Here is a 25,021-nt window from a genome sequence, read left to right as displayed (position 1 = left end):
CTTCCTTAGAAATACCCTCTCAGCATGAGCTGATACAGGGAGGTTTTATAAAAAGAAAATCAATACCTGCCCTCTGATTAATTTTAAACAAGTAGTTTTTTGCTAGAAAGAAAACAAAGGTCAGGGCAAATGATTTCAGTCTGGTCAGCAGCCCCAAATCACTAGGCTTATGAATTTCTTGGAATGAGCTTCTGGTTCCAAAAATAAAGTTTCATGGTGGTTTGCAGGCAGTATTTTATTCAAGCAAGAGGTTTAGGTAAAGCAGTGATGGATAAAAGATAAGAAGAAGAGGGAGAGGACTGTTTTTTTAATAACTATTTATGCTGAACTGTTTTGTAGAGTTTGTTTTAATTTTAAGGCAAAATTGAGTGAGAATTTTAAAAAATGAGTAGGAAAACACTACAGTTTCTCTCTCTGTGGACTGTGCCTAGCTGTTCAGATGCTATAACCAAGGCTTGGCTATATCCTGGTGGCCGCTGACCATAATTTCAGGCAAAGTGCCTGAGTTTTGGCCAGGAGGTAGGGAAAGTGGAAGTCACGGTATGAAAGCAAGGCTGGACCAGGGGAGAGGATGAAGAAACGGAAGGTATACCATGGGGGATGCTATAGGCTGAGTTTCCATCTCCTTATTTTCCCAGCGAACCTCATATCCAGAGGCCCCAAAGTGCCAAGTGGGGAAGGGCAGGGTCCTTGTCAAAGTAGAGCACTGCCGGTGAAGGGGTGAAAATAAGACAAAGGAGAACCCAAGAGGTTTAACAGAGGGCTTGGGGCAGTGCTGCCCAATAGAACTTTCAGCAATGATGGAAATGTTCTACGTTTGTGCTAGCCAGCAGCCATGGTGGCTGCTGAGGACCTGAAATGGGGTTAGTACAAGTGAGAAACTGAATTTTAAATTTACTTAATTTTAATTAATTTAAATTTAAATAGCCACATGGGGCAACTGGCTACCATATTGGACAGAGCAGGATTGGAGGAACCAAAAGGTTTCTTCTTCAGATCCATCAATGAGGTTTAATGAGTGGCTATGAGTACAGAACAGTAAACAAGTAGTAACTGTTTGGTTTTATTCTTTTTTTTTTAAAGAGTGGCACCTTAGCTAACATCTGTTGCCAATCTTTTTTTTTCCTTCTCCCCAAAGCCCCCAGTACATTCTTGTATATTCTAGTTGTAAGTCCTTCTGGTTCTGCTATGTGGGACGCCACCTCAGCATGGCCTGATGAGCAGTGCTAGGTCCTCACCCAGGATCCAAAGTGGCAAAACCCTGGGCTGCCAAAGCAGAGTGTGCAAACTTAACCACTTGGCCACGGCGCCAGCCGGTTTGGTTTTTTTTTTTTTTTTTGTCTAAGCAAGAAACAAAGGAAAAGAATCCAAAGTCCCTCCTCTCCAGAAGCTGACAGTCTAATAGGAAACATTAGATTCTAAGCAGAAAAAAACACACACAATCTGGGGAAGAAGAACCCCTAATTCACCGAAGGCCAGCTTCCCTCGGAGCAGCTGTCTTCCACAGACGACTTTAATCACAGCATTGGTACCACTGGAACTGTTCTGGGGAGAGGATCTCCAGAGGAAGGCAAACAGCATTATTTTTTCAAGCGATGAGACCGAGTAAAAAGCAAGGCTGGTTTACCAGGTTTGAGAACTGGGCAGGTGGAAGAGATCTAATATGTGGTTCAAATTTCAAGAGGAATAAGGCAGCCTGGATACCTCGCGGTTTTAAAACTTTTGATCGATTGGTTTTTTTCACTATCGTTTCTCCTATGTGACAATGTGTTTTGCTTAACAAATGAATTTCTAGAGCATTATTTTTAAAAGGCAAAGAGATTTCCAGTTTTAGTCTTAAAAAGACCTGGGGCTCAATTTTCCCTCAAGGTGGAATTACCGGCTGGGAAACAGTTAAGATCTAGGCGCGGAGCCAGCCAAGAACCTAGGGACGCTTAGACAGAAGGTGTTAGAGAAGTGTGTTCTCAGCAAGGACACAAAGCAGCTGTCATAGAAAAGAAGCATCCACATGTCTGGAGGAGACGGATTAGACCTTGGGGAAGCCTGGGAGAAATCTCCCATGTGTCATTTCTTTGTTTTAGCTTTTCCAGTTCTCAGATAAAATACTAACATTAATAACAACTTATATCTGTACAGTGATACAGTTTACAAAGTTTCTTCACACTTCATGATGATGCAAAAACCCTGAAAACATTCTTTTTTTTTTTTTTTTAGGGAAAGGGCTCAGGGCTCGATATTATGAAACAAAAAAAAGGATTAATGAAAAGTGTAGCTACGTTATGTTGGACACCTGAAACTAACATAATGTTATTTGTCAATTATACCGTCATTGAAAAAAAAGTGTAGCCAAACCATCTTTTAAGCTCCGTACTTGGGAGCCATCAAAGGATGGAAAACAGAGCAGAAGACGGGTGGAGGAGGGTTCCCCCAGGGTAACCGAAAAGGCTGCTGTTCAGGGCTCAGGCGGGTGCAGCGCACTGAGCTGGGCTCTTGGGAGCACAACAGATGTCCAAGAGCATGTATTCTCACCATAGTATTTCCCAACTGGCATTAAGTTTTGAGGAAATTAAACATTCATATACTCAAACACACCCCAGTTTCTCATTCTCAAGGTTAATGCTTCTAAGGAGTGAAAGCTGCACCCCAGGAATGCTAAAGCAGGGAACTGTTTAAACTCCAATCACCTGTGCGCTTATAGTTCTGAACGGGGTCTCAGGCAGTGACCCACACAGAGCTGGCTGTTTAAAAAACATCAGGGGAACTTGTTAAAAATAGAGATTCATGGGCCCACTGCCTGAGATTCTGGTTCAGCACATCTGAGAATCTATTAAAAAACAAAGAACAAAGCTTTCCAGGTGGTTTGGACACAAGAGCCAGAAATGGACCCACTGGTGGAGTCATTCTCCTTTGACCCCTGTCTGGCATGATCCATTGTTGCTATGGAAACCACTGATTGACTCCTCAGCCAGACTGGATTTTACTTTTTTTTTTCTTTTAAGTACACAACTGCTTCAAAAATAGAGGGCATTATTTTTGGAAAAGAAGATATATTTCTCTCTCAAGATATTTGTATTTAGAGAGGAAGAGCAAAGCCCCCAAAAGGCAGCAAATTTTCTCATCTGAAACCAAATTCAGCAGGAAGCCAGCGGCATCCCTCACTACTTTAGTCCAACTAGAAAGAATTAATGAGCAGTTATTTCATGAGGCAAGTTTCAGACTGTCTGGAGCTTCCTTCAGGTTTAGCTGTTGTAAGGTGCCCGGGTGGAGGTTTGGGCTCAGGGGAAATTTCCCCAGTGGTCTGAGGGGCTGGCAGTGGCTGACCAAGATGGTATCAAGGTTCTGGAGGCTTCAGCTCGAGGCAGACCTGGAAAAGGATGGCCCTACGGTATTACTGTCAGAATAAAATGTACACACCTGCGGCTGAGTGGCCGGGTGACCCGTGTTGAGCTACCCTGATAAAAGTACCACAGTTACGCTCCATGACTGAACTGAGGAAGGAGCAGTAACCCATTTTCCTTCAGGCTTCAGAAGCAGAGGAGATGAGATGGAGAAATGGGCAGAGAGAGGTTCTCTGTAGCTTTATGTTGCAAAGTTGGTCTGATGAATTCAGAATTTAGCAGTTCTGAGTTCTCTTTTCTTTCAACTTAATAAAAGCATAAAACGGTTGCAACTCCAACAGAAGGATCTTGGAATTCACTGGTCATTGTAAATCCTGATACAGTTCCTTGGGACACCAAAGTGGAATTTCCCCTCCAAAGATACTCACTGGAATCCATCACCTTGCCAGCAACTATTGTCCTAAGGTGGGCAGGGCCCCTCCAGGCACCAGCTGTATGGAGCAGGGCGACACTTCACTACAGTTCTGTGTTATAGAAGGAGCTGGTCCTTCTCTGAAATAAGAATCATTCCCTTTTGGTTCTCCTGTCTCTAACAGCCTTTTTTTTTTTTTTTGAGGAAGATTAGCCCTGAGCTAACATCTGCTGCCAATCCTCTTTTTGCTGAGGAAGACTGGCCCTGAGCTAACATCCATGCCCATCTTCCTCTACTTTATATGTGGGACACCTGCCACAGCATGGCTTGCCAAGCAGTGCCATGTCTGCACCCAGGATCCGAACCGGGAAACCCCGGGCCACTGAAGTGGAACGTGCAAACACCGGGCGGGCCCCTTTCCCAGCCTTTGTCTGCACAACTCCTTCATTTCACGTGCTTTTCAAACAAACACTCAGCCCCAGGTGCTAAGTCTTTATCTCAGAAATGCTCCTAATGTGCTTCTCTCTGTTTCGGCGCAGGGAAAATCCAGCTCAGTCCCCCAACCTGGCTGGCTGTCAGCAAACCTCCATCGCACCATCCACTCAAAGTCCATGGGGCACCAAGATCTGCATTAATCATCTACTTGCAATCCCTTTCACAGCTCTGGCCCCTTCTCTAAAACCCTCCCATCACCATCCAGGACTTATAGCTTCCCTTTGCTAATCCAACTCACCTCCCAACCAATGTGTCTTCCCAACCATTAGCATAACTCTCTCTCCTCCACCCGCAGCTGATCGTAGACCCTGCCCCACCTTTGGATTTAGGGGAAGGGATTGACACCAGAAAACACGAGCGCCAACTGCTGAATTTACTCTGAGAGTAAACATCTCCCAATTTAATTTTTCAGGGCTGAGCACACAATGAGAAACTGACACAACGACAAGGAGAACAGGATGTGAGAAGAAGCCGGGAAGGAATGCAGAGGACTTGTGAACAGGGCTGGAGGGGAACGAGAAGGAAGTCATGCTTGTGTCACAATATCCCACAAACCAGTGTTTATTTCAAACCTCCTCCACCACTAGCTGCTACTGCTACACTCATCATCGTCCTCCATGTTGGAACCACTCAACTTACTCTGGGACCCTGGGTTCCCTCCCCTGGATCTTTTGGGCCACATGAGTGTAAAGGCCACCCATTCACTCAGGTAGCCTCTCCACCTGTCTATTGTGAGTTTAGGTGATTCCCAGTGCATCCTGGGAAACTGCAGAGAAGAGCTCACTCCCTCACTTTTCCTATTCTCCTTCTCCTGGGCTTAAGTTCCAAGTACTTCAGAGGTTCTTTACCTGGGACCCAGAGATGAGCTTCAGGGGCTCTGGGAACCTCTTGATATTGCATATATCATTTTTGTGTTTGTGTGTGTGTGTGCGCATGCATGCATGCAATTTTATGGGGGCAAGAGTCACCAATTTTTCCATGAGTTTTTCAAAGGAACCCCAAAAACAATGAGGATCCACTGATTGGTCCTTAGCCCATCCTGTGTGAGTTGCATGGATGACGAGCAGGGCAGGCTGGAGGGACCGAGATGCTCACACAGCCGGGGTGCTCAAGGCCGGGCACAGTACCTTGGAAGCAGCCATCACTGCTGCGGTGGCCGCCACGTTCAAGCCCCGCTTCCCATAGTGCACAAGGGCATCGTAACTTCGGTCTTTCGCTTGGACCAGGCAATCATCGATTTCCTGCCAAAGGAAAAACAGAGGCATACTGAGTTGGAAGGCTCAAATAAATCTCTGTTCTTTCTCCCTTCTCCCGAGCTCTGGTCTTGGCAGCTTGCCCAACCACTGATTCTCCCTGGGACTGGAAAGTTATAGGCATTAGAGGGTGTGTGTATAGACGGGAGGAGGGAGAGAGACCAAAGAGATATGGGAGAGTGGAAAAAGGGATTTTGAAAAAACAACAACTTACTGACCCAGGAAAGTTTTCTTCAAGTGACACCCTAGGATTGGTCCTAAAGTCCTCTAACCTTCCAGGGGGCCTCCAGGGGGTCCTGGATGTGGACAACCCTACCCTCTACACATAGCCACTCTAAAAGACACTGTAGGAACCTGGGGTGGAGAGAATGCCAAGAATTGAACATCGACCCTCACAGCTGCCACCACCCAGCTGTCAGCCTCTACACACAGTTTCGTCTTCTGAAAAATGAGGACAGTGACAGCACCTAACTCATAGAGCACCCTGAGGACGACATCAGATCATTCCAGTAAAGCATCTGACACTGGGGCTGGTTTCAGTAAGTGAGAACCATTGTCATCTTCCTTATCTCAAGGGGGTCGGGCCCTGGCAGCTCTAAAATTCTATTATTCTATAGCTATTTCATATTATACCCCACTAGCTCCCTATGTGTGTATCAATGGGAGGGACTAGGATACAGAAAGAGATAGATTTTATTTTTGTTGATCAGGGAGATTATTTTACAGATAACGAAATAAAAGCAGAAATTAGAAGTCATCCAGCATCATACCACAAGGTAAAGGTAGGGTGGGAAAGAGGATTGAGGTCTCCTTCAGGGACCAAAACCAAGTAAAATATTGGTTTAGTTCAAATTTGGATCAACTCTGGCTTATTCTTCTTGTTTGTTTGTTTCGGGTTGTTTTGCTGTCATTATTTTGAGAAAACAGCTGTCTTGCGATTACAGTAGCTCCTTTCAGAGTTCAGTAAGACAATGACATTTGGCCTCAGTCTCGTTTGAAGTTCAGCCCATCAGTGCATTTCCTCTGCTCTGAGGTAGGCCGGTGGGGCAGAAAACCCCCTGCTCACTCCTTGTGTAGGCTTCCCCGGGAAGTCATGACCATCAGTTTCCACTGCAACCTGTGACTGACTCTGGAAGCGATTCTTGGCAGCTCCTAAGAGTCAGTCACCTTCACTTCAATGGGAATTACAGTGGTGGCTTCAGGGAAAGCCTGGCGTTTGTGCAAAGGGACGTAGGTACAGTAGGGATCTGATAACCAGGTCAAGAGAGGGATTGCCATTCCTCAAAATCCACCCTTCAGAGACAGGAAGTGCTGTGTCCTGGTTCCTAAAGGGATTCTCAGAAATGTCTACGGTAGTCAGCGCATCCAATCGATATGCTCCCCCAAAGCCTTCCCTAGAAGTCCAAAGTATTCAACTTTCAGAAACAACAGAATTAATATACAAAGCCACTTCTATTTTTCCTATTTTATGTTAAAGAAACCTATCACACAATCAGTCTAGAAAGTCATATAATGTAATTAGCAAATTATACAGTGTTGGACCCGATATGTAATCCCACGCCTGGGAATTTATTCTAGGATAATAAGTCAAAAGAGGGAACTAAACTTCACACTTGGCGTTGTTTGTGGGTCATTATGAAGACCAAGTAGAAATGGATTATGTACAAACAAGTTTAAGATCTCAGAATACAACTATTGTATCTATGTTAAGGTTTTTCTCTTGTTATTTTTGGGTTTTGGATCTTTTTGGTGCACTTACAATTGTATTTTAAAGAAAGGTTACACAGACTGGTATGCATAAGTTATCAAACAAATTAGTAAAACAGAGGTAATGTTTATTGTAATGGACTTTGCATTTATTACTGTATGAAACCTTAACAAAACAATGGAATAATCCATTGAAAGCAAATCCGGTAAATTAGGTTCAGTGGAGACATTAAACAAAAAATAATTTTATAGACAGTGACATTATCTTTTTTTTTTAAAGATTGGCACCTGAGCTAACATCTGTTGCCAATCTTTTTTTCTTCTTCTTCTTCTCCCCAAACCCCCCAGAACATAGTTGTATATTCTAGTTGTAGGTCCCTCTGGTTGTGCTATATGGGACACCACCTCAGCATAGCTTGATGAGCGGTGCTAGGTCAGTGCCCGGGATCTGAACCGGCAAAACCCCGGGCCTCCGAAGCAGAGTGCGTGAACCTAACCACTCGGCCACGGGGCCAGCCCTGACATTATCTTATATGTAACTTAGAATTAAATTTCTTCTCAAGAGATACAAGTTTTAATTCCTACTTGAATCCTTAGTTATTGTTGGTCTTTTCATCCAATTTCTCCCTGTCTGATTTCTTCCAACTCTGACATTAGACAAATCTACATTTTCGTTTCAAGGATTTTGCGAACTACTTTGAAGCAAAGCAAACACAAATAGTAAATGACATGAAACAAATCATTATGACTATTCTCATTAACACTTATTGACGGATAATTACCACAATAGCAGGCATTTTATCGGTAGCATGTGTTTTATCATTGAACAATAAAGTTAATAAAAAATAATGTACTAAAAATTTATTATATTCCCGTCTCTGTTAGCAGCTGTCTGGATATAAGTTCAAGTCATTTAATCTCTCTATGCTTCAGCTTTCCTACCTATGTTAAGTTTTAAAGGTATCTTCTTAAGTTGATGTAAAAATCACATCTGCAAAAGGACAGGGGTGGAACATGATAAAAAGAAGGAAATTCAGTTTGGTGGTTGAAGTATGAGTGAATCTTCTCCTACTTTTGTTTCAACTTATGGAAACGCTGTACAATAAATAATGATAAACAACATATTTTAGAGAATTTCACCACTACTTCTAAATATATCAGAAAAACAGATTTTAAAAAAAAAGATAGAAGGAACAACTTGTTGGGGGCAAATAAGAGCCAATCGAGGGTCTCTTGAAATAAAATAATCTGCCCTTTTTCTTTCTCACTTTTAAATTTTTCACTGGCTGGAAGGAGTGAAAGGCAGAGCAGCACAAGTTACCTTTTCTTTTGAAGACAGCGTGGGATGCACAAACTTCCTGTATAGGAGGCTGGAGCCTTTTGTGTAGGGAGACAGCAGCCAGGCTACAAATGCTATTTTTAGTTCATAATAGAATGGAAACCTGGAGAGAAATGAGAAAATACACATTCCATTAGGTTCTCGGAAGCACCGCCCTGGGCCTATGAAGGACGGAACCTGGCGACACAGACACCTCTCCCGCCTGCGCATGGCGACAAGGCCCCCAGAGTCCTCCTTTCTCCCCTGTGGAGGTGTGTGCACACACATGCACACGCACAGCACAAAACCAAGGCCTCTTTTAAAGCCAGTTCGTGTTTTCTTGTGTTGCCCAAGCAAGCTAGGAGCCCAGGTTCTCTCCAGCAATCCTAGGGCCATGCCTGGCAACAGCTGGCACTTCCTGCAGGCCGCGCCCATTTAGGTGGGAGCCAGGGTTCCAGCCACAGGCTCAGAAGGCCACCCTCCTGCTGCATACCCAGTCATTCACTCTTTTTTATTATTTATTTATTTTTTTGAGGAAGACTAGCCCTGAGCTAACATCTGCTGCCAATCCTCCTCTTTTTGCTGAGGAAGACTGGCCCTGAGCTAACATCCATGCCCATCTTCCTCTACTTTATATGTGGGACGCCTGCCACAGCATAGCTTGTCAAGCGGTGCCATGTCCGCACCCGGGATCTGAACTGGTGAACCCTGGGCCGCCAAAATGGAACGTGCACACTTAACCACTGCACCACCAGGCTGGCCCCCAGTCATTCACTCTTTACTCACAGCCAAGATAGCATAAACAGCTGGAGGATTTACAAGAGGGGGGAGCTGACAAAGAATCTCCAGACTGGGGGCTGGCCCCGTGGCCGAGTGGTTAAGTTCGCGCACTCCGCTGCAGGCGGCCCAGTGTTTCGTTGGTTCGAATCCTGGGCGCGGACACAGCACTGCTCATCAAACCACGCTGAGGCAGCGTCCCACATGCCACAACTAGAAGGACCCACAACGAAGAATATACAACTATGTACCGGGGGGCTTTGGGGAGGAAAAATAAAATCTTTGGGAAAAAAAAAAGAATCTCCAGACTGGGAATAAAAACCTCTCCTTCTTGGCCGTCTTCTTGTTCCAAAAAGAGGCAGAGACAGGAGCCTAAGAGGCAGAGACAGGAGCCTAACTCTTGCCAGGAAAGAGATGCTACCCATCCTACTGAGGTCGATGGCAGGCAAACAGATCTTGATCTTTCTGGTACCAAAAGGAAGATAAGTTTGGGGTGCAGCTACATATTAATTCTGGAGTTTGAAGTCCTGCCTACCATTCGTTTATTCATTCCATAAACACTTACCTGGCATCTGTATGTCCAGCTTGTGCTGAGCACTGAGGAGACAATGGTGAGCAAAGAAGACCCGTTCCCTGCCCTCTTGGAGCTTCCTGTCTAGTGGGAAACGGACAAGATACTGGAGTCCTTGGAACTGACAGTCCAGTCAGGGAAACAGAGATTGATCAAATAATTGCAAATAATATAGAACAGCAACCTGAGACAAATGCTATAATAGGCCTCTGCTAATCCACGTAGGTGCCTTTGTATGTGTTAGAAGAAGCCAGCCCCTTCAACTGGATGCAGTCCTGCAAGTACAAGACTTGCAAAAAGCACTTCATCTGGCCTCTTTTGCCAGATATCTTGTGCTATGAACAACCTGTGCAACCATATTTGGCAGTCCTGATGTGTGCTAACCTTGTCTTTCTATTTTCTGTATTCTGATGCTTGGACATCTTGGGGCCTTGCTGACTGGAAAGACTGCCCCTCCTAGGGTTAGCCAATTCCTGAAGACAGTGAACAACTGGCCTGCAAGCAAGCCTTTCATATGTACAACCAACCCAGAGCCCAGACCCCCAACTGCCTCCTTTATGGAGCTCTCACTCTCTGGGCCACTGTGGCCTGCCCTAAACACCCGAGGGCCAGGTACCAGACAACTAGGGACACCCCCACACCCTGGTGCCCACTGAAATTATTCAGACTAGCCAATCCTAAACCTGCTTCCCCTGCCTTGCCTGTTCCATCCAGGGCAACCAGAATAAAGGTTCTTGCCAACATTTCCTCCCTCTGCCTCCTGATCGACCTCAGTGCTTCCCCTTGTGGCCCTGGGTGGAGAGCTGTGCCTCCTGTTTCCAGGGATCTGTGAGTACAATGAACTACTTCCTTCATGACAGTCATTTCCTTGTCTGTGGGTCTTACCACACCTGATTAAAACAAATCCTGGGTGCCCTTAAAACATGATGCTCTGAGGGAAACTGACACCTGAGCCTGAGGACTCAGAAAAGTAAATTCCTCCCAGGCATCTGAAAATAAGGAGCAATTGCCAGCAAGTCATCTCAGAGCCCTTCGGCTCTCACACAGACCCCCACATCAGCAGCGCTCACCACTCCTTTCCTCATCGAGGTCTCCTGGCCCACTGCCTTCTGCCTCTAGCAGGCTCTTCCTGAATATTCCCTCAGCAACTAGAGGACACTTTCATGTCGAGATTGTTTAATATTTCACGGCCAGAACAGAGACGGGGTTGATGGAACAGAGGTGTGATTCCCCCACATTTGAACACTCCAGTGATTAATAATGGAGGAAATTTTGTCTTGAAAACAACTACTTGCCAGCCCCAAGGGGAAAGCCAACGAATCTGGCAAGCTCAGGCATCAACACAAGATACGCAGATAATCCCAAGGGGATCTGTTGCACTGCAGCTCTTGTTTATTATGTAAAAGATGTATTTTTTAAATAGGTAATGCATGCATATGGTTTTAAAAATTCTGAATGTCCAGAAGAGCGTAGAAGGAAGAATCTCCTTCCCATCCTAGACCCCTGGTCCCTTTTCCAAAGGCAAAAACATTATCAGTTTCTAGCCTGTCCTCCCAGAAGCAGACTAGCACCAAGATATACAATCATGTGGGTAAATGCGACTCCCTTAACCCCCAGACACACACAGTAGCACCCTCCTACACCTGCTTCCCCCAACACACACACAATTAACAGGATACTTTGGGAATTATCTCAAACTGCCTCTGGAATCATCACACCAGGACCAGGCCCTGGCCAGGGATCATAAGGGTCTCCAGGTTGAGCCACTCAGACCCTGTGTTTCCCAGAGGCCTTGGGGTCTCCTGGCTCTACCAACACAATCACCACCAACCAAGTCTGCCTCCAGCCGACCTACTAAATCCCAGCCTTCACCCAAGAAGTGGAGAACGACCCTGCTCATTCTGTGAGGATAAGCCTTTTAATCCTCCTGACCTCTAGGACGTATTTGAGGAGAAAAGGCCAGATGCACCCATCACATTTCCTTCATAGCTCCCAAGGCATATGCACAGCCCTGGGCTGCATGGAGTAGCTGTAGTCTCCCCACCCTCCTCACAGAACCCCTTCACACTCCGGAGGCGTAAGCCTTTTCTAAGAGGGTTGGACTAGTGATGAAATTGTCAAAAATGCATGCAATTAATGTGTAGAGAAGATTTCTGAAAGAAAACACAAGTACCTTCTAACAGTGGTACCTCTGGAGAGGCAGACTGAGGGCCAGGGGAGGAGAGACTGACTTTTTAGTGTGTTTCAATTTATTTTCCCATGTGCATGTAGTATTTTATAATTTTTAAAAAACTAAATGAAATCATCCACACAAATTGTGAACCAAGCCACCATCCCAACTCTCCTGTGGCCATACACAATTGCTGTTTTCATTAAGATAGAAAGTTTTAACATGTCAAACTATGAAGAGGGCACCGCCCTAGGGGAGGGGTGGAAAGAGGTGGAATGGGGTGAGAGAAGAGTGAGGGGCAGAATATAAACATGGGGGGTGGTCTCCACTCCTGGAAGTGAACAAAAGTTTAAGATGCTTCTAGGAAGCCAGAGGTGCATGTTAGGACCTATTTTTTCTTGTAAATAGAGCTCAGAGCTGCTAAGCTGGTGTCCATGTCCCTGGAAGGGACACAGGGCTCTGTCTGTCTGATGGGCCTGTCCGTTGCCCATTCCCAGGGCAAGAGGGAGGAGGGAGAGGGAAGACTCTCCCAAAAGAAGACCATGATCTGTAATATTTGGAGGTTGGCAGAAAAAGAGGAAGCAGGCAGAGGGCGTGACCAGGCTGTGGGCTAAAGTAGGCAGGGAAGGTTCCCAAGGAACCCCTTCCCTGCAGAAATGGAGCTCAGGGCATCAGGAGAGGGGCAAGAGACCCTCACTTCCCACCCACAAACCACCGGGACAGCTCCAGTGAGAGGGACCAGATGAGGCCTCCACACAGGTCAGGAAGATCGGAGGATTCTCCCCAAACCTGTGCACATGCTCCAAATGCACCACATATCAGATGCCCTCTCGTAGTATGTAGAACATTGGCTCCACGACCTTCTCATCCTGGTGTTACTCCCATAAATATGTTCTCTTAACATGGCAAAAGGGATTTTGCAAATATCATTAAGATTATTAATCAGCTGACTTTAAGATAGGGAGTGAAAAAGCGAAACCCTCACTGTTTGCAGATGACATGATCTTATATATAGAAAATCCTAAAGAATCCATTGGAAAACTATTAGAAATAATTAACAATTACAGTAAAGTTGCAGGGTACAAAATCAACTTACAAAAATCAGTTGCATTTCTATACCCTAATAATGGGCTTACAGAAAGAGAACTCAAGAATAAAATTCCATTTACAATCACAACAAAAAGAATAAAATATCTAGGAATAAATTTAACCAAGGTGGTGAAGGACTCACACAATGAAAACTATAAGACATTATTGAAAGAAATAGATGATGACACAAAGAAATGGAAAGAGATTCCATGTACATGGATTGGAAGAATAAACATAGTTAAAATGTCCATACTATCCAAAGCAATCTACAGATTCAATGCAATCCCAATCAGAACCCTAATGACATTCTTCACGGAAATAGAACAAAGAATCCTAAAATTCATACGGGGCAACCAAAGACCCCGAATTGCTAAAGCAATCCTGAGAAAAAAGAATAAAGCTGGAGGCATCACAATCTCTAACTTCAAAATGTATTACAAAGCCATAGTAATCAAAACAGCATGGGACTGGTACAAAAACAGGCACACAGATCAGTGAAACAGAAATGAAAGCCCAGAAATAAAGCCACATATCTACGGAAAGCTAATTTTCGACAAAGGTGACAAGAACACACAATGGAGAAAAGATAGTCTCTTCAACAAATGGTGCTGGGAAACTTGGACAACCACTTGCAAAAGAATGAAAGTAGACCATTATCTCATGCCATAAGCAAAAAAATTTTCAACATCACTAATCATCAGGGAAATGCAAATCAAAACTACACTAAGATACCAACTAAGATCTGTTAAAATGGCTATACTCACTAAGACTAAAAATAACAAACGTTGTAGAGGGTGTGGAGAAAGGGGAGCCCTCATACAGTGCTGGTGGAAAGCAAACTGGTGCAGCCACTATGGAAAATGTATGGAGATTCCTCAAAAAACTAAAAATAAAAATACCATATGACCCAGCCTTCCCACTACTGGGTATCAACCCAAACGACATGAAATCAACAATCCAAAGTAACATATGTACACCCATGTCCATTGCAGCACTATTCACAACAGCCAAGACATGGAAGCAATCCAAGAGCCCATTGACCAATGATTGGATAAAGAAGATGAGGTATATATGTGTATATATATACACACACAATGGAATATTACTCAGCCATAAAAAAGACAAAATCATGCCATTTGCAACAACATGGATGGACCTGGAGGGTAGTATGCTAAGCGAAATAAGCCAGACAGAGAAAGACAAATACCATATGATTTCACTTATATGCAGAATATAGACAAACATATGGACAAAGAGAACAGTTCAGTGGTTCTGGGGAAGGGAGGTGGAGGCTGAGCACAGGGGGGTGAAGGGGAGCACGCATACAGTGACGGACAACAAATAATGTACAACTGAAATTTCACAATGATGTAAACTATTATGAACTAAAAAACAAAAGAAAAAATGTGTACATGTGTGTACATACACACACAAAAATTTTTTCAAAGTATATACAACTATGAATAATAGTTGTGGTGAGAGTGAATGGCATGGGAAGGAAACAGTTTTATCTCACACTTTTGTGTACTATCTCTTCCTTTCCTTTTTTTTTTTTAAACACATGAATGCTTCTTTACCAACTCCATTAATTGAGGAACGGTGTTCATCTTATCCATCATCATATCCTTATACTATAAGAACAATATCTGCTTTTACAAGGTCATTCAATAAATATTTACTTGAAGAACAACTTTATAGACTAATTTATTAAGAATGTTCCACTTAACATCCCAGCACCTGCTCCTCTGCTCTGAAGTAAGGTTTGAGACTGCTTTCAGACCTTTCCTATCTCTCCCCTGACAGCAGACAACATCTTCCCTTGAAATGTCCCAATTCCTGAAGTACTTACCAACAAAGGAAGATGTCGGTGAATGTCTCTGCTGTGGTGAAAAGTGCAAATATAATCCAGTACATCATCCATTTGACCTGTTGAAAGGGAAAACAACACAGGTGGTAGGAAAGGTCCAGAAGAAAGGGCTATCCAACGTCAAGAGGAACAGGCCCAGACAGTGGATGCTGAGGCAAGCCAGGCGGTGTATCCCGCACTGGCAATCCCTTCCCCCTCTCCCTCCCCAGCTCATGTCCCGTTAAACCCCAAACCTTGGGGCTAGAGGTAAACAGGCTATTTCCACAACTGACCCAGGCTCAAGGTCAAAGTAGACCCTGGGTGACCTTCAATAGCTCTCAGGTGGTCTAGGGAGACCTGCAGACCAGGAGTGACTCAGGATCCAGTCAGGTCATTATTCCACGACACAACCAGGGGAGTAAGTCTCCAGGCCTTCACAGAGACCCCCTGGAATGAATTTTAACCAGGCCAGACTCTCTGGGATGGAATGGTGGTAATCTTCACTAGTCACTTAAGAACCGTTTCCCATTGGAAAGTCCCACAGCCCCTCACAGAAACTGGATCTTTTAAAAAATATCTCCCACGCGACTATGCTTTTCCATTTTCACTGCCTCTCTCCCCAGTTGAGGGCTTCATCTCCTTTCTCCTGAACTACTTAAGAGTGTCCTGCTCCCCTGTCTCTTGGCTCTCCCCTCACCAACCCATCATAAAAACTAACGTCATCCTGATCTCCCAAAAGCAAAAACTCATCAGACTGCTCCCCAGTTTAAAATCTTCCAGCCTGCAGAATAAAGTCCAAATTCCTTAGTCTGCTCCTTCTGGCTTCTGGTAATGGTGGAGCAGTTTATATTGGACCAACCTTCCTGCCACTAATAATAATAAACTCTGAACAAAACATTTAAAAACAACTGTTTGAAGGTACTAAGAAAGCTATCAAAAGCTGGCAGAAACTAGAAGGGATTCAGGTCTTGAAATAAGGGAACCACACCAAGATGTGCTGGGGACACTCCCAGCCTGCAAATCATCGGGCAGACAGAGCTCAAGAAGAAACTCACAGTCTTATGTGCCTGAGGAATTGGAGAATGAAGTATGAGACTGCTAGAGATGCTGGAAATTGCGAGGAAAAACACCCCAGAAAGAGGGAAACCATAAGGAGGCAGGCCCTCAAATTCACACACAAAATTCCTTCAGACCCTTGGCTGGTCCCTGAACTGCACAAAATCAGGTAATCCTCCAAGGTGGCTGAGTGAAAAAGACAGCTCTAAAGCTGAGAGAGTTGAGCAGAGATTCAGCTTCTTCCCACTGTAGGAGAAACAGGGTTTGGAGTTCAAGTCCCGCCAAGTTAGAGGAGCTTGGTAAACACTCGGGAATTTCCATCCACTGCCAAGTTTATCATCAGCAGAACAGGCTCCTCAGCAGGAGGCAGACAAGGTCTTGTCCAGTTGTAAAGCCCACGGCATGCTAAGGCCCAGGATCCAGGAGTTCCCAACACTGGTATCCAGATACACAGCCAGGAGCCTGAATTCCCTCTCTACAGGCTTTTTCTTTTTAGTATTCAAACTATACTCTAATATCTTCAATTAAAACAAAGGACGACAACAACAACAACAAAAATCCCTTCCTTGACACAACCCTTAGGTCACAAACTTCTCCAGTGAGTCAGCTATACGTCAGCATCTACTTCCTCACCCCCACTTACTCAGTGCGCTGCACCCATTACATCCATACTGCTCTCACTGGGTTTCCACTGCGGAGCGTACTTCCCAATCTTTCCTCCATATTCCAGTCATAACGATCTTCTTAAATCCAAATGTGATGATTCTGCTTCCTAGCTTAAGGTTTTCAATAGTTGCTTATGGTTGTTAAGAAAAAGCCCAAGTTCCTTAAATTGGCTTACAAGTTCTTGCATGAACTGGACCCTAATTATCTCTATAAAAGCTCTCCTCCTTTCTTGAATTTTTCACTCCAGTTATAATGAACCTCTTTCAGTTCCCTGAACAGCGCATCTTCTTTTGTCTCCAGATTTCAGCCCTCGCATCTCAGCCTAAATGTCATTTCCTCCAGAAGGTATCCAAAGTTTGGGTAAGTGTGCTCTCCCTTCTTCCCCCAACAGTGTCATACATGCTCCCTCTCATAACACTTATCACTCTGCTTTGAAAGTACCTGTTTATTTCTATGATTTTCTTACTAGATTGTAAGTTCCCTGAGAGTGGAGATGAGTTGTTCTTGCACATCATTTTATCTCTAGTACCCAAAACAGTTCCTGGTACACAGTGGGTATTCAATGAATATGTTTTGAATGACTGGATTAGAATGGTGGCATTGTGAATGGGAAAGAAAGGATGGTTTCAAAAAGGTTGAGAAGGAATATACTCTGGGAAATACTGGTCTAGGTGGCTTTTTGAGAAGAAAAGACAAATTAGCTTGCAAGGTAACAGATGCTCCACATGAGTGCCTGCTGAATGGATAGCATAGGAGGAAAGGGGCCTGTTGAAGTCCGGGTGTGGTGGGATATGGAGCCATTCACACCACAAGAAACTAAAGACAGAGGCAGTTTAGAGAGAAGAGGTTGAGATCCATGAAGCTGAGGGCAGTCTCAGGGTCCAGGAGGACATCCAAGAATACCCAAGGCCTCCAGAAAGGTAAGACCAAATCTCAGGAGGCAGACTGGGGCTACGGACAAAGATGAGGGAGCCATGGCAGAGAGGGAGCTTGAAGTGTTAGCCTAAAGAAGTTTCCATCCTGTACTCCTCACTTGAAAATACTTTCGTGCAGGAAGAAGGGCCTGAGAATGACTCACTGAGCCTAACAAGGTAAATGGAATACTGGTGACGCAGAGACGGAAACCATAAATAAATTACCAGGAAATGGTTTTCCCCATCATGCTGCAGAAAAACCAAATGAAGGTTATTTTTTCCAAGGTTTGAAATAGAACTTTCCAGGTTCAAGAGATTCTATCCAAAACTCCCTGCAAGATGAGGAGGAGCCTGGGCGGGCAGCATCCAGAATAGAGAGAGGGAACTATGGCTCATTTGAGAGGTAATGACTAGAGCAATTCTGGAATGGACAGTTGACAGCAGGACTGGGGAATCCCTCTAGACTGAACAGGGGCAGGATCCAGGAGTAAGGAGAGAAGCTGTGACCCTAGGTCACAGCAAGAGGGTGGGAAGCAGAGCCTGGAGACCTTCCATGAGCCACAAAGGTAGGCTGAGACCCCAGGGCCCATCACACTCTGCCCCCAGGGCTCCTGGCAGCCTCCCCCATGGGCTGTGGAGGTAGCAGGCTTAGCCAGCTCTTTAGCCACAGCCCACCTACACACTCACCCTTCACCAGTCACACTAATATTTCTTGAGCCTTTCATACTTCCTCTTGCATTTGGGCTCTGCTTCAGCCTCACAGGAATTCCCTCTGCCAAATGACTGAGAAAGAAAAAGTCTGAGCCTGGTTTATAGATAAGTCTGCACCATCTGCTGGCACGAACTCATAGTGGACAGCTATATAGTCAGCGGTGGCCCCGAGGAAGCGGGGAAGTGAAATTTCCCTGCAGGCAGAACTTTGAGCAGAGCGCTTAACCGGGAAGAAGAAAGATCCTGAGGTAATGGGTTTACACTGTCATCAGGTATACCAACTGTGTATTTTCTTATTTTCTGTATTCTTGATGCTCTGGCATCTGGGGCCTCACTGACTAGGGAGAGACTGCCCCTCCCAGGACTAGCCAATTCTTAGGGATAGCAAAAGACTTGCCCCAGGGGACCTTTCATATGCAAAGTGACCAATCCAGAGCCCATACTCCAAACTACCTCCCTTTTGGAGCTTTCCCAGGTTGAGCCAATATTCTCCTGCTCTAATCACCCCAGGGCCAGGTACCAGACAAGCAGGGGCAGCCCCCACACTCCAGAGCCTCCTGAAACTATTCAAAGGAGCCAATCCTAACCCTGCTTACTCTGCCTCACCTTGACTTCTCTGCAGAGACCACAATAAAGGTTGTTGCCCGTGCTTCCCACTTGCTCTCCCTCTGACCCCTGACAGCCCCGGTGCCACCCCAGGTGGCCCTGCATGGCACGCTGTGCCTCCTACTTCTAGGGAACTGTGAGTAAAAGCTTGTTCCTTCATGGCAGTCATTTCTGTGTCTGCATGCCTCACCATACCTGACTAAAACAAGTCACCAGGTAAGGATTTGGCCAGATGTTGAGGTACTTTGAAGGGACAAGAGCTTGTTGTTGAAGTGTGATCACATTTTGGAATGATGTGAATGGACTCATAGAATACAGATGTGTGGCCTGTGCTTGACCAGCACCATCAGAATCATTTAGGAGCTTGTTAGAAATGCAGAATCCCAGGCCTCACCCCAGACCTAATGGATCGGAATCCGCATTTTAATGAAATCCAGTGTTCGTTCATATGCATGTTAAAGTTTGAGAATCACTGGTCTAACTGACTCACAACAGTTTTGCTTCTCAATCCCAAACTTCTGAGCTCTGCTTCTTAATTTCAGAAGCTGAGGGATAGATAGGTCCACCAGGGATCCAAAATGGTTCCAGTGAAGTAGAAGCAGAGACTAGACTGTCACCTGGCCATTTTGGGACCACCATACCACTAGGAAATAGATAATAAAGGGACTTATGGGCTTTGATGGGGTGACTGATCCTGATTATCAAGGGGAACCAGGTTTGCTGCTATACGAAATAGCAGGAAGTTAAGGATCCTCTGGGGCAATCTCCCAGTCCTGTCTTGTTGGGAGAGAAAAGTCAACAGATCACTACTACAACCCTACAGACAAGATTACTAAAGCCTCAGATTCCTCAGGAATGAAGACTTGGGCCACACCCTTGCATAAGGAACCCCACTCTCTAAAGCTCTAACTGAAGGCCAAGGGAGCATGCACTGGACGGGAGAAGAGGAAAGAGGGGCAAAATTGTGAAAGACTTTGGAAAGGGGATCCGTGGGATGCTAGGTCCTGAGGGATGAGCATCCATCTGAATTACCTTGATTCTACAGGTGTCTTGTTCGTCAATGTCTTTGAGCTATTTTACAACTTTGTAAGTTATAGAAAACTGATTGCAATGCAAGTGAATTTTGTCCAGTGGAGGTACAATTGATCTCCCCACCCTCCCAAGAAGTCAGATGAATATCTCTTCATTTCAAATGAAGAGCTATTCATAACAAATTCATTTCATCATTCCTGATTTCTTATATGTGTCTGTTCTTTGGAGTTTCCTTGAACTGTTTTTTTAGCACCTTATTGGTTCCTTCATTATAATGAGTTAAGTAAAATTTGTGACCATGTTAATTTTATATTTGTACAAAAGTCATGGTTTTACCCTTTTAAAAAAATTATCTTTTCACAAAAGACATAAACACCAGCTATGAACTTATGATCACTTACATGACTAAGGACTGTAGCTTCTACCCATAGTGAGTGGGGTTCCTTATGTGTAGAGTTAAATATCTTAAGTAATTTTCTCCCCTAATATAGTATATAGAGTATATCAGTGATGGCTCACTTCATAATTTAATTTTCAGAGCGTTGAATATTAAGGTTGGATCCTGTCAGAGCCAGAGGAGGAGAGGACTTGCCAGAGATACTGGACCTGGAGCTCGACTCAGCTGAAGAAATTTGGATTTGGCAAGTAAATGGGTTGTAGAGAATTCTTGTTGGAGGTTTTTTAAAGTCCAAAATCTGGATAAAAGCTGTGGACCTTGAGCAGCCAAAGAAGTAAGTAATGGATATATAGGTTTATAGATATAAATATATATATATATATATACCCATGCATAAATATATGTATTATAGTTATGTATTTATGTATATTATGTATTATATATTATATTTTAATATTTTATATTGTTTTATATTTTAATTTTATTTTATATTTTTATCTATGTCATATATATATTTTTTACTACCAGCATCCAAAGCCTTCTCATTTGGGAGAGTGTCCCAGCATGAGGGTCTTTGTGGGAGGCAAGGCCTGTTATCTAGGCTTGGAAAATTCAAGTGCCCCTATCCAGGACACAGGGAATGTTCCAAAGGCATGGGCAGCTAGCAGCCCATGTCCATGGTGGTAACATCGGCAGCAGCTTCCTAACCAGACCTGTCCTGTGACATGAGCTTGGCTGTCACTACCACCCAGGCTTCTCAGATCCTCCCCAATTTCTGACTATCTTTCTCTAGCCTTCTAGTTAATTCTATGAGTTCCCATAAATTCCTTTCTGTTTAAGTTTTCATCCAAAAACCTTGACTAGTGCAGTATGTTTTGAAAGACATAAGAAGCTCTAAATGTTAAGAGCAGTGTTTCTCAAATTGCAGATCTTGTTAAAAATGCTGATTTTTATTTAGGAGGTGTGGGTAGGGCTTGCGAGTCTTCATTTCTAACAAGCTCCCAGGTGCTGTTGATAATGCTGGTCCACAGACCACTCTTTGGGTACCGAGATCAAGAGCAGAGAATGCTTGTAGAGAAGTGGCTGGAAAGTAGGAAGAAGCAAGATCAGGAAGGGTGTCAAGCACTGTATAATGGAGTCTGGACTCGATCTTGCAGGTGATAAGCAGCTATTAAAGGATCCAGAGGAAATAAAATGAATAGGTTTCCATTTTAAAAAGGCTTCTAGAAGTTATGTGGACACAGAGTGTGAGATGAGAGACAGTAGGCAAGGGAACCAGTTAAGTTGTATGGCAGGCCGAATGGCCCCCAAAAATGTCCTTGTCCTAGTCTCCAGAACCTGTGAATATGTTGCCTCATATGGGAAATGGGACTCTGTGGCATTAAGTAGTCAAGGACTTTCAGATGGGAAGATTGTCCTGGATTATCCAGGCGGGCCCAGTGTAACCACACGGATCCTTAAAAGCGGAGAACCTCCCGGGCTGTGGTCAGACGGGGACAGGACTACGGAAGAATGGTCAGAGATGCAAGGTTGCTGCTCTGAAGGTGGAGGAAGGGGCATGAGCCGAGGAAGGCAGGTGCTTTCTAGGAACTGGAAAAGGCAAGGAAATGGGTTCTCCCCTGCAGCCTCCACAAGGAGCACAGCCTGCTCGATTTTAGCCCAGTGAGACCCATCGTGCTTCTGACCTCCAGAACTGTGAGGTAGTGAATTTGTGTCATTTTAAGTCACTCAGTTCATGGTAATTCATTACAGTGGCAGGAAGAAATCAACAGAGGAGGCCACTGCAACATTCCAGGAAGAAATGATGAGAACTTCATTTAAGGGAGCAGCAGCAGAGGAGAGACCTGGTTTGAAAGATTATTAGGAGGATAAAGATGAAGGGATGTAGTCGCTCACTGGGGGTGTGTATGGGGTTGGGTGGTGAAGGAGAGGCAGGAGTCGAAGGAAATTCCCAGGTTTCTCTCTTGAACAAATGGGTCTATTGGTCAAAAGGAGGGAAAGAAGTAAGTGTGACTGGGCGTGTGAGACAGCATATGTGAGAGGGTGTGTGAGTGTGTGTGAGCAAGTGCAGGAAAAGGAGCAGGTCTTCCCTAATACTACTGGGCTCTTTTTTTCCAATTCCGTTTTTACCAAGAAACCTATCTTCACTCTTAAGCTTTCCCTACTGGCAAAAGCACGTGCTCACCAGCCAACACAAACAGCTGCTCTGCTTGTCAGTTACACTTTTCACTCTCAATTAATGAATTGCCATTCTAGTCATAAACCAGGCTCCGGTGAGTTCAGTCAGAGTGAAACAATTTACCGGGGTTTGATCTCTCCCAGATGAGCCGACAAAATTAAGTTTCTACCCCTGCAAAGCGGAAGATCAGACCTTGAACCTCCGCGACCCCAGTTTTGCCTCCTTCCCTGGCACAGCTTCCTGCGCCCTAGGCTGGAAGGGGTCGGGGAACGGGAGACCCCGAAGAGGCTGCCTCATGCTTTACTCTTGTGCCAAGTCAATTGAGAACCAAAGCTATTTATAGTCCACGCGCTGAGATTCTCGCGCATATACCCGGGACCCAGTCTCCAGAGGAGAACACGCCGGGCTGGATCCCCTGCTTAGCAGCGAATGCAAGCTGAGGTGAGCGGCTCTGGGAAACCAGAGAGTGGGGCGTGAGTTCTGGTTGGCTGACTTTATCTGGGGGTGGCTGGTTTGGTCATGAACACATCCCGGGAAATCTGAGAAAGAAAGTAATGATTTTCCGAACCCACTTTGAATTATTTCTTTACCTGTGCCAAACTTGCCAAGTGACATCTTTTGAGTGAAAGAGAGAAAGCAAAGACCCTTTGTTCCTCACAACACCAGGGGCTCAGATTGCTGCTGTCCACCCTCGGCTCAGATCAGGGCAGCAAGGCTCTTGTAAGTGCAGCTTCTTGTCCAGCATTGATTAATCAGACGTCAGAGCCAGGGCCTGACTTCAGTCTTTTGAAGACAAAATCCACATCTTTTGTACTTTGACTGGGGTCTCTGTCCCACGGGGGAAGGGCCACCCTTTCCTCACCACCCACCCCGCAGGGCTTTGTCAGTTGGGGGTGGTCTGATGGCTCTCCGGCCTAGAGGTGCCCAGCATGTCTAGGGCTGTAACTGCAGCGCCCGAATCCCCAAGCAGGGATGCGATCCTCCAGCCAGGAAGCACTCCAGAGTCCCTTCCCCCGTGCTCAGCCCTGTGCTCGGTGCTGTGGGAAACAGTCATGGGATGACGAACAGCTCCTGCCCTCTACAAGCTCATAAAGCAACAGGGCTTAGATCACAGCGTGCTCGAATCACAGAACCGGAATCAGAGCCAGAAGCTGCCCCAGGTCTGCTGGACTCGAGGACCCGCGTTCCTGCCCCCGAGGCCAGACTGTCTCCCAGTCATGGCGCTTTACGGTCTACACAGTGTTTTCCAGACGAGAAAACTGAGGCTCAGAGAGGTGACGCCACTGATCCAAGGCCGTACAGTGGCATGTGGCAGACTAGGGGGCCTCCGATTCCAGGTGCCACTTCCTCTCCCTGTACCCCCCGGCCTTCCTCACTTCCGCACTCTAGTTCTAAAGACAAGGTCTAGACAGGCAAGAGGACTCCTGGGTCACCCCAGGCACGTCTCATGACAAGAAGGGATTCCCGCTACCGGTGCCCACACCAAAGAGGGCTCCCGCCTTCTCCCTCCACTTCATACCCAGCTTCCCCCGCCTCACCCCATTAGCACCCCCAAAGTGGTACTTACATATTCTTTAATGTCCTTTGATTTCACAGCCTTGTAGGAATAATATGCAGGGTAAAGGGTGCCAAATATAAGCCTGGAGGGAAGAGCAAGAGAAGAAAAGAGAAACGTGATTTTCATTCATCCTATTTGAAGGAAGATGTCTGTCTTTTATACCAGGAGCAGTTCTCCAAGCTACCGAAAATGCTGCTGTGGGGCTTGATTTATTTTTACAAATGCCCTCAAGGTTTCTGCTCATGGCTGGGATGTGCTTAGGAACCTGTGTCTCCTTCTCCTGTTACAGCTCCACACCCACCTTCCTTCAATCTGTAGTTTGGCAGCATGGAAGGGTGGTTTGAGGTCATGGAAGCGAAAAATGGTGGAGTAGGGGGTAAGGACGGAAAGCAAGCTGAGCAGCCGAGACCCCTGAAATTAAAAGCCAAACCTTCCTCCCTCCTGCAAATCCCCTCTGATGCTCTACAAAGCCCACCCACACCACGCGCTTCCTTCTCCACCAAACCTTTCGCTCCAACTCCCTTCCCACTCACTCCCCTCAGACTTGATTTCAGCATCCTGCAGCCAGAATAAGCTTTTCAAATTGTAAATCCAATCAAGCCAACACCTCCTCCTGCCACACACATCCCCACCCTGCATTAACCTGCTCATCACTCTTAAGATGAAGAAGCAAAAATTATGTCACCAGCATGACTGGGCATCAGCACTCACTGACTCATGCCAAGGGCTGCGCTAGGTCATTAAATAATTGGACTCTCAGCCCTGCCTCTAAGGACCTCATGGCATAGTTCTACCAGCCCTCATTCTTTTTACCTTGCACTATCCCCTACAAAGACTCTGACCGAGCTGTCCTCTCCTTCTGGAACCTTCCCTCCCGCTTCTTTGTCTGTTAATGCCTGCACATCCATGAGATCCCAGCTCCATCA

General features: G+C 45.3%; 1 protein-coding gene across 23 annotated transcripts in view; it reads right to left on the bottom strand.

The window, feature by feature from the left end:
• The window catches only part of REEP1 (receptor accessory protein 1), a 97,398-nt gene that overhangs the window by 27,777 nt on the left and 44,600 nt on the right, over positions 1-25,021 (bottom strand). For all 23 annotated transcript variants that reach the window (XM_070511838.1, XM_070511840.1, XM_070511830.1 and 20 more), the window contains exons 2-5: positions 24,105-24,177; positions 14,980-15,056; positions 8,527-8,647; positions 5,373-5,486 (exon numbers count right to left, since the gene is read on the bottom strand). In XM_070511838.1, coding sequence (XP_070367939.1) covers positions 5,373-5,486; positions 8,527-8,647; positions 14,980-15,056; positions 24,105-24,177 — 385 coding nt within the window. The remainder of the gene's footprint in view (positions 1-5,372; positions 5,487-8,526; positions 8,648-14,979; positions 15,057-24,104; positions 24,178-25,021) is intronic.

This window comes from Equus asinus, chromosome 6 (genome assembly GCF_041296235.1).
Source record: "Equus asinus isolate D_3611 breed Donkey chromosome 6, EquAss-T2T_v2, whole genome shotgun sequence".
NCBI classification, from domain to species: Eukaryota; Metazoa; Chordata; class Mammalia; order Perissodactyla; family Equidae; genus Equus; species Equus asinus.
This window is presented reverse-complemented; position numbering and strand designations above follow the sequence as displayed.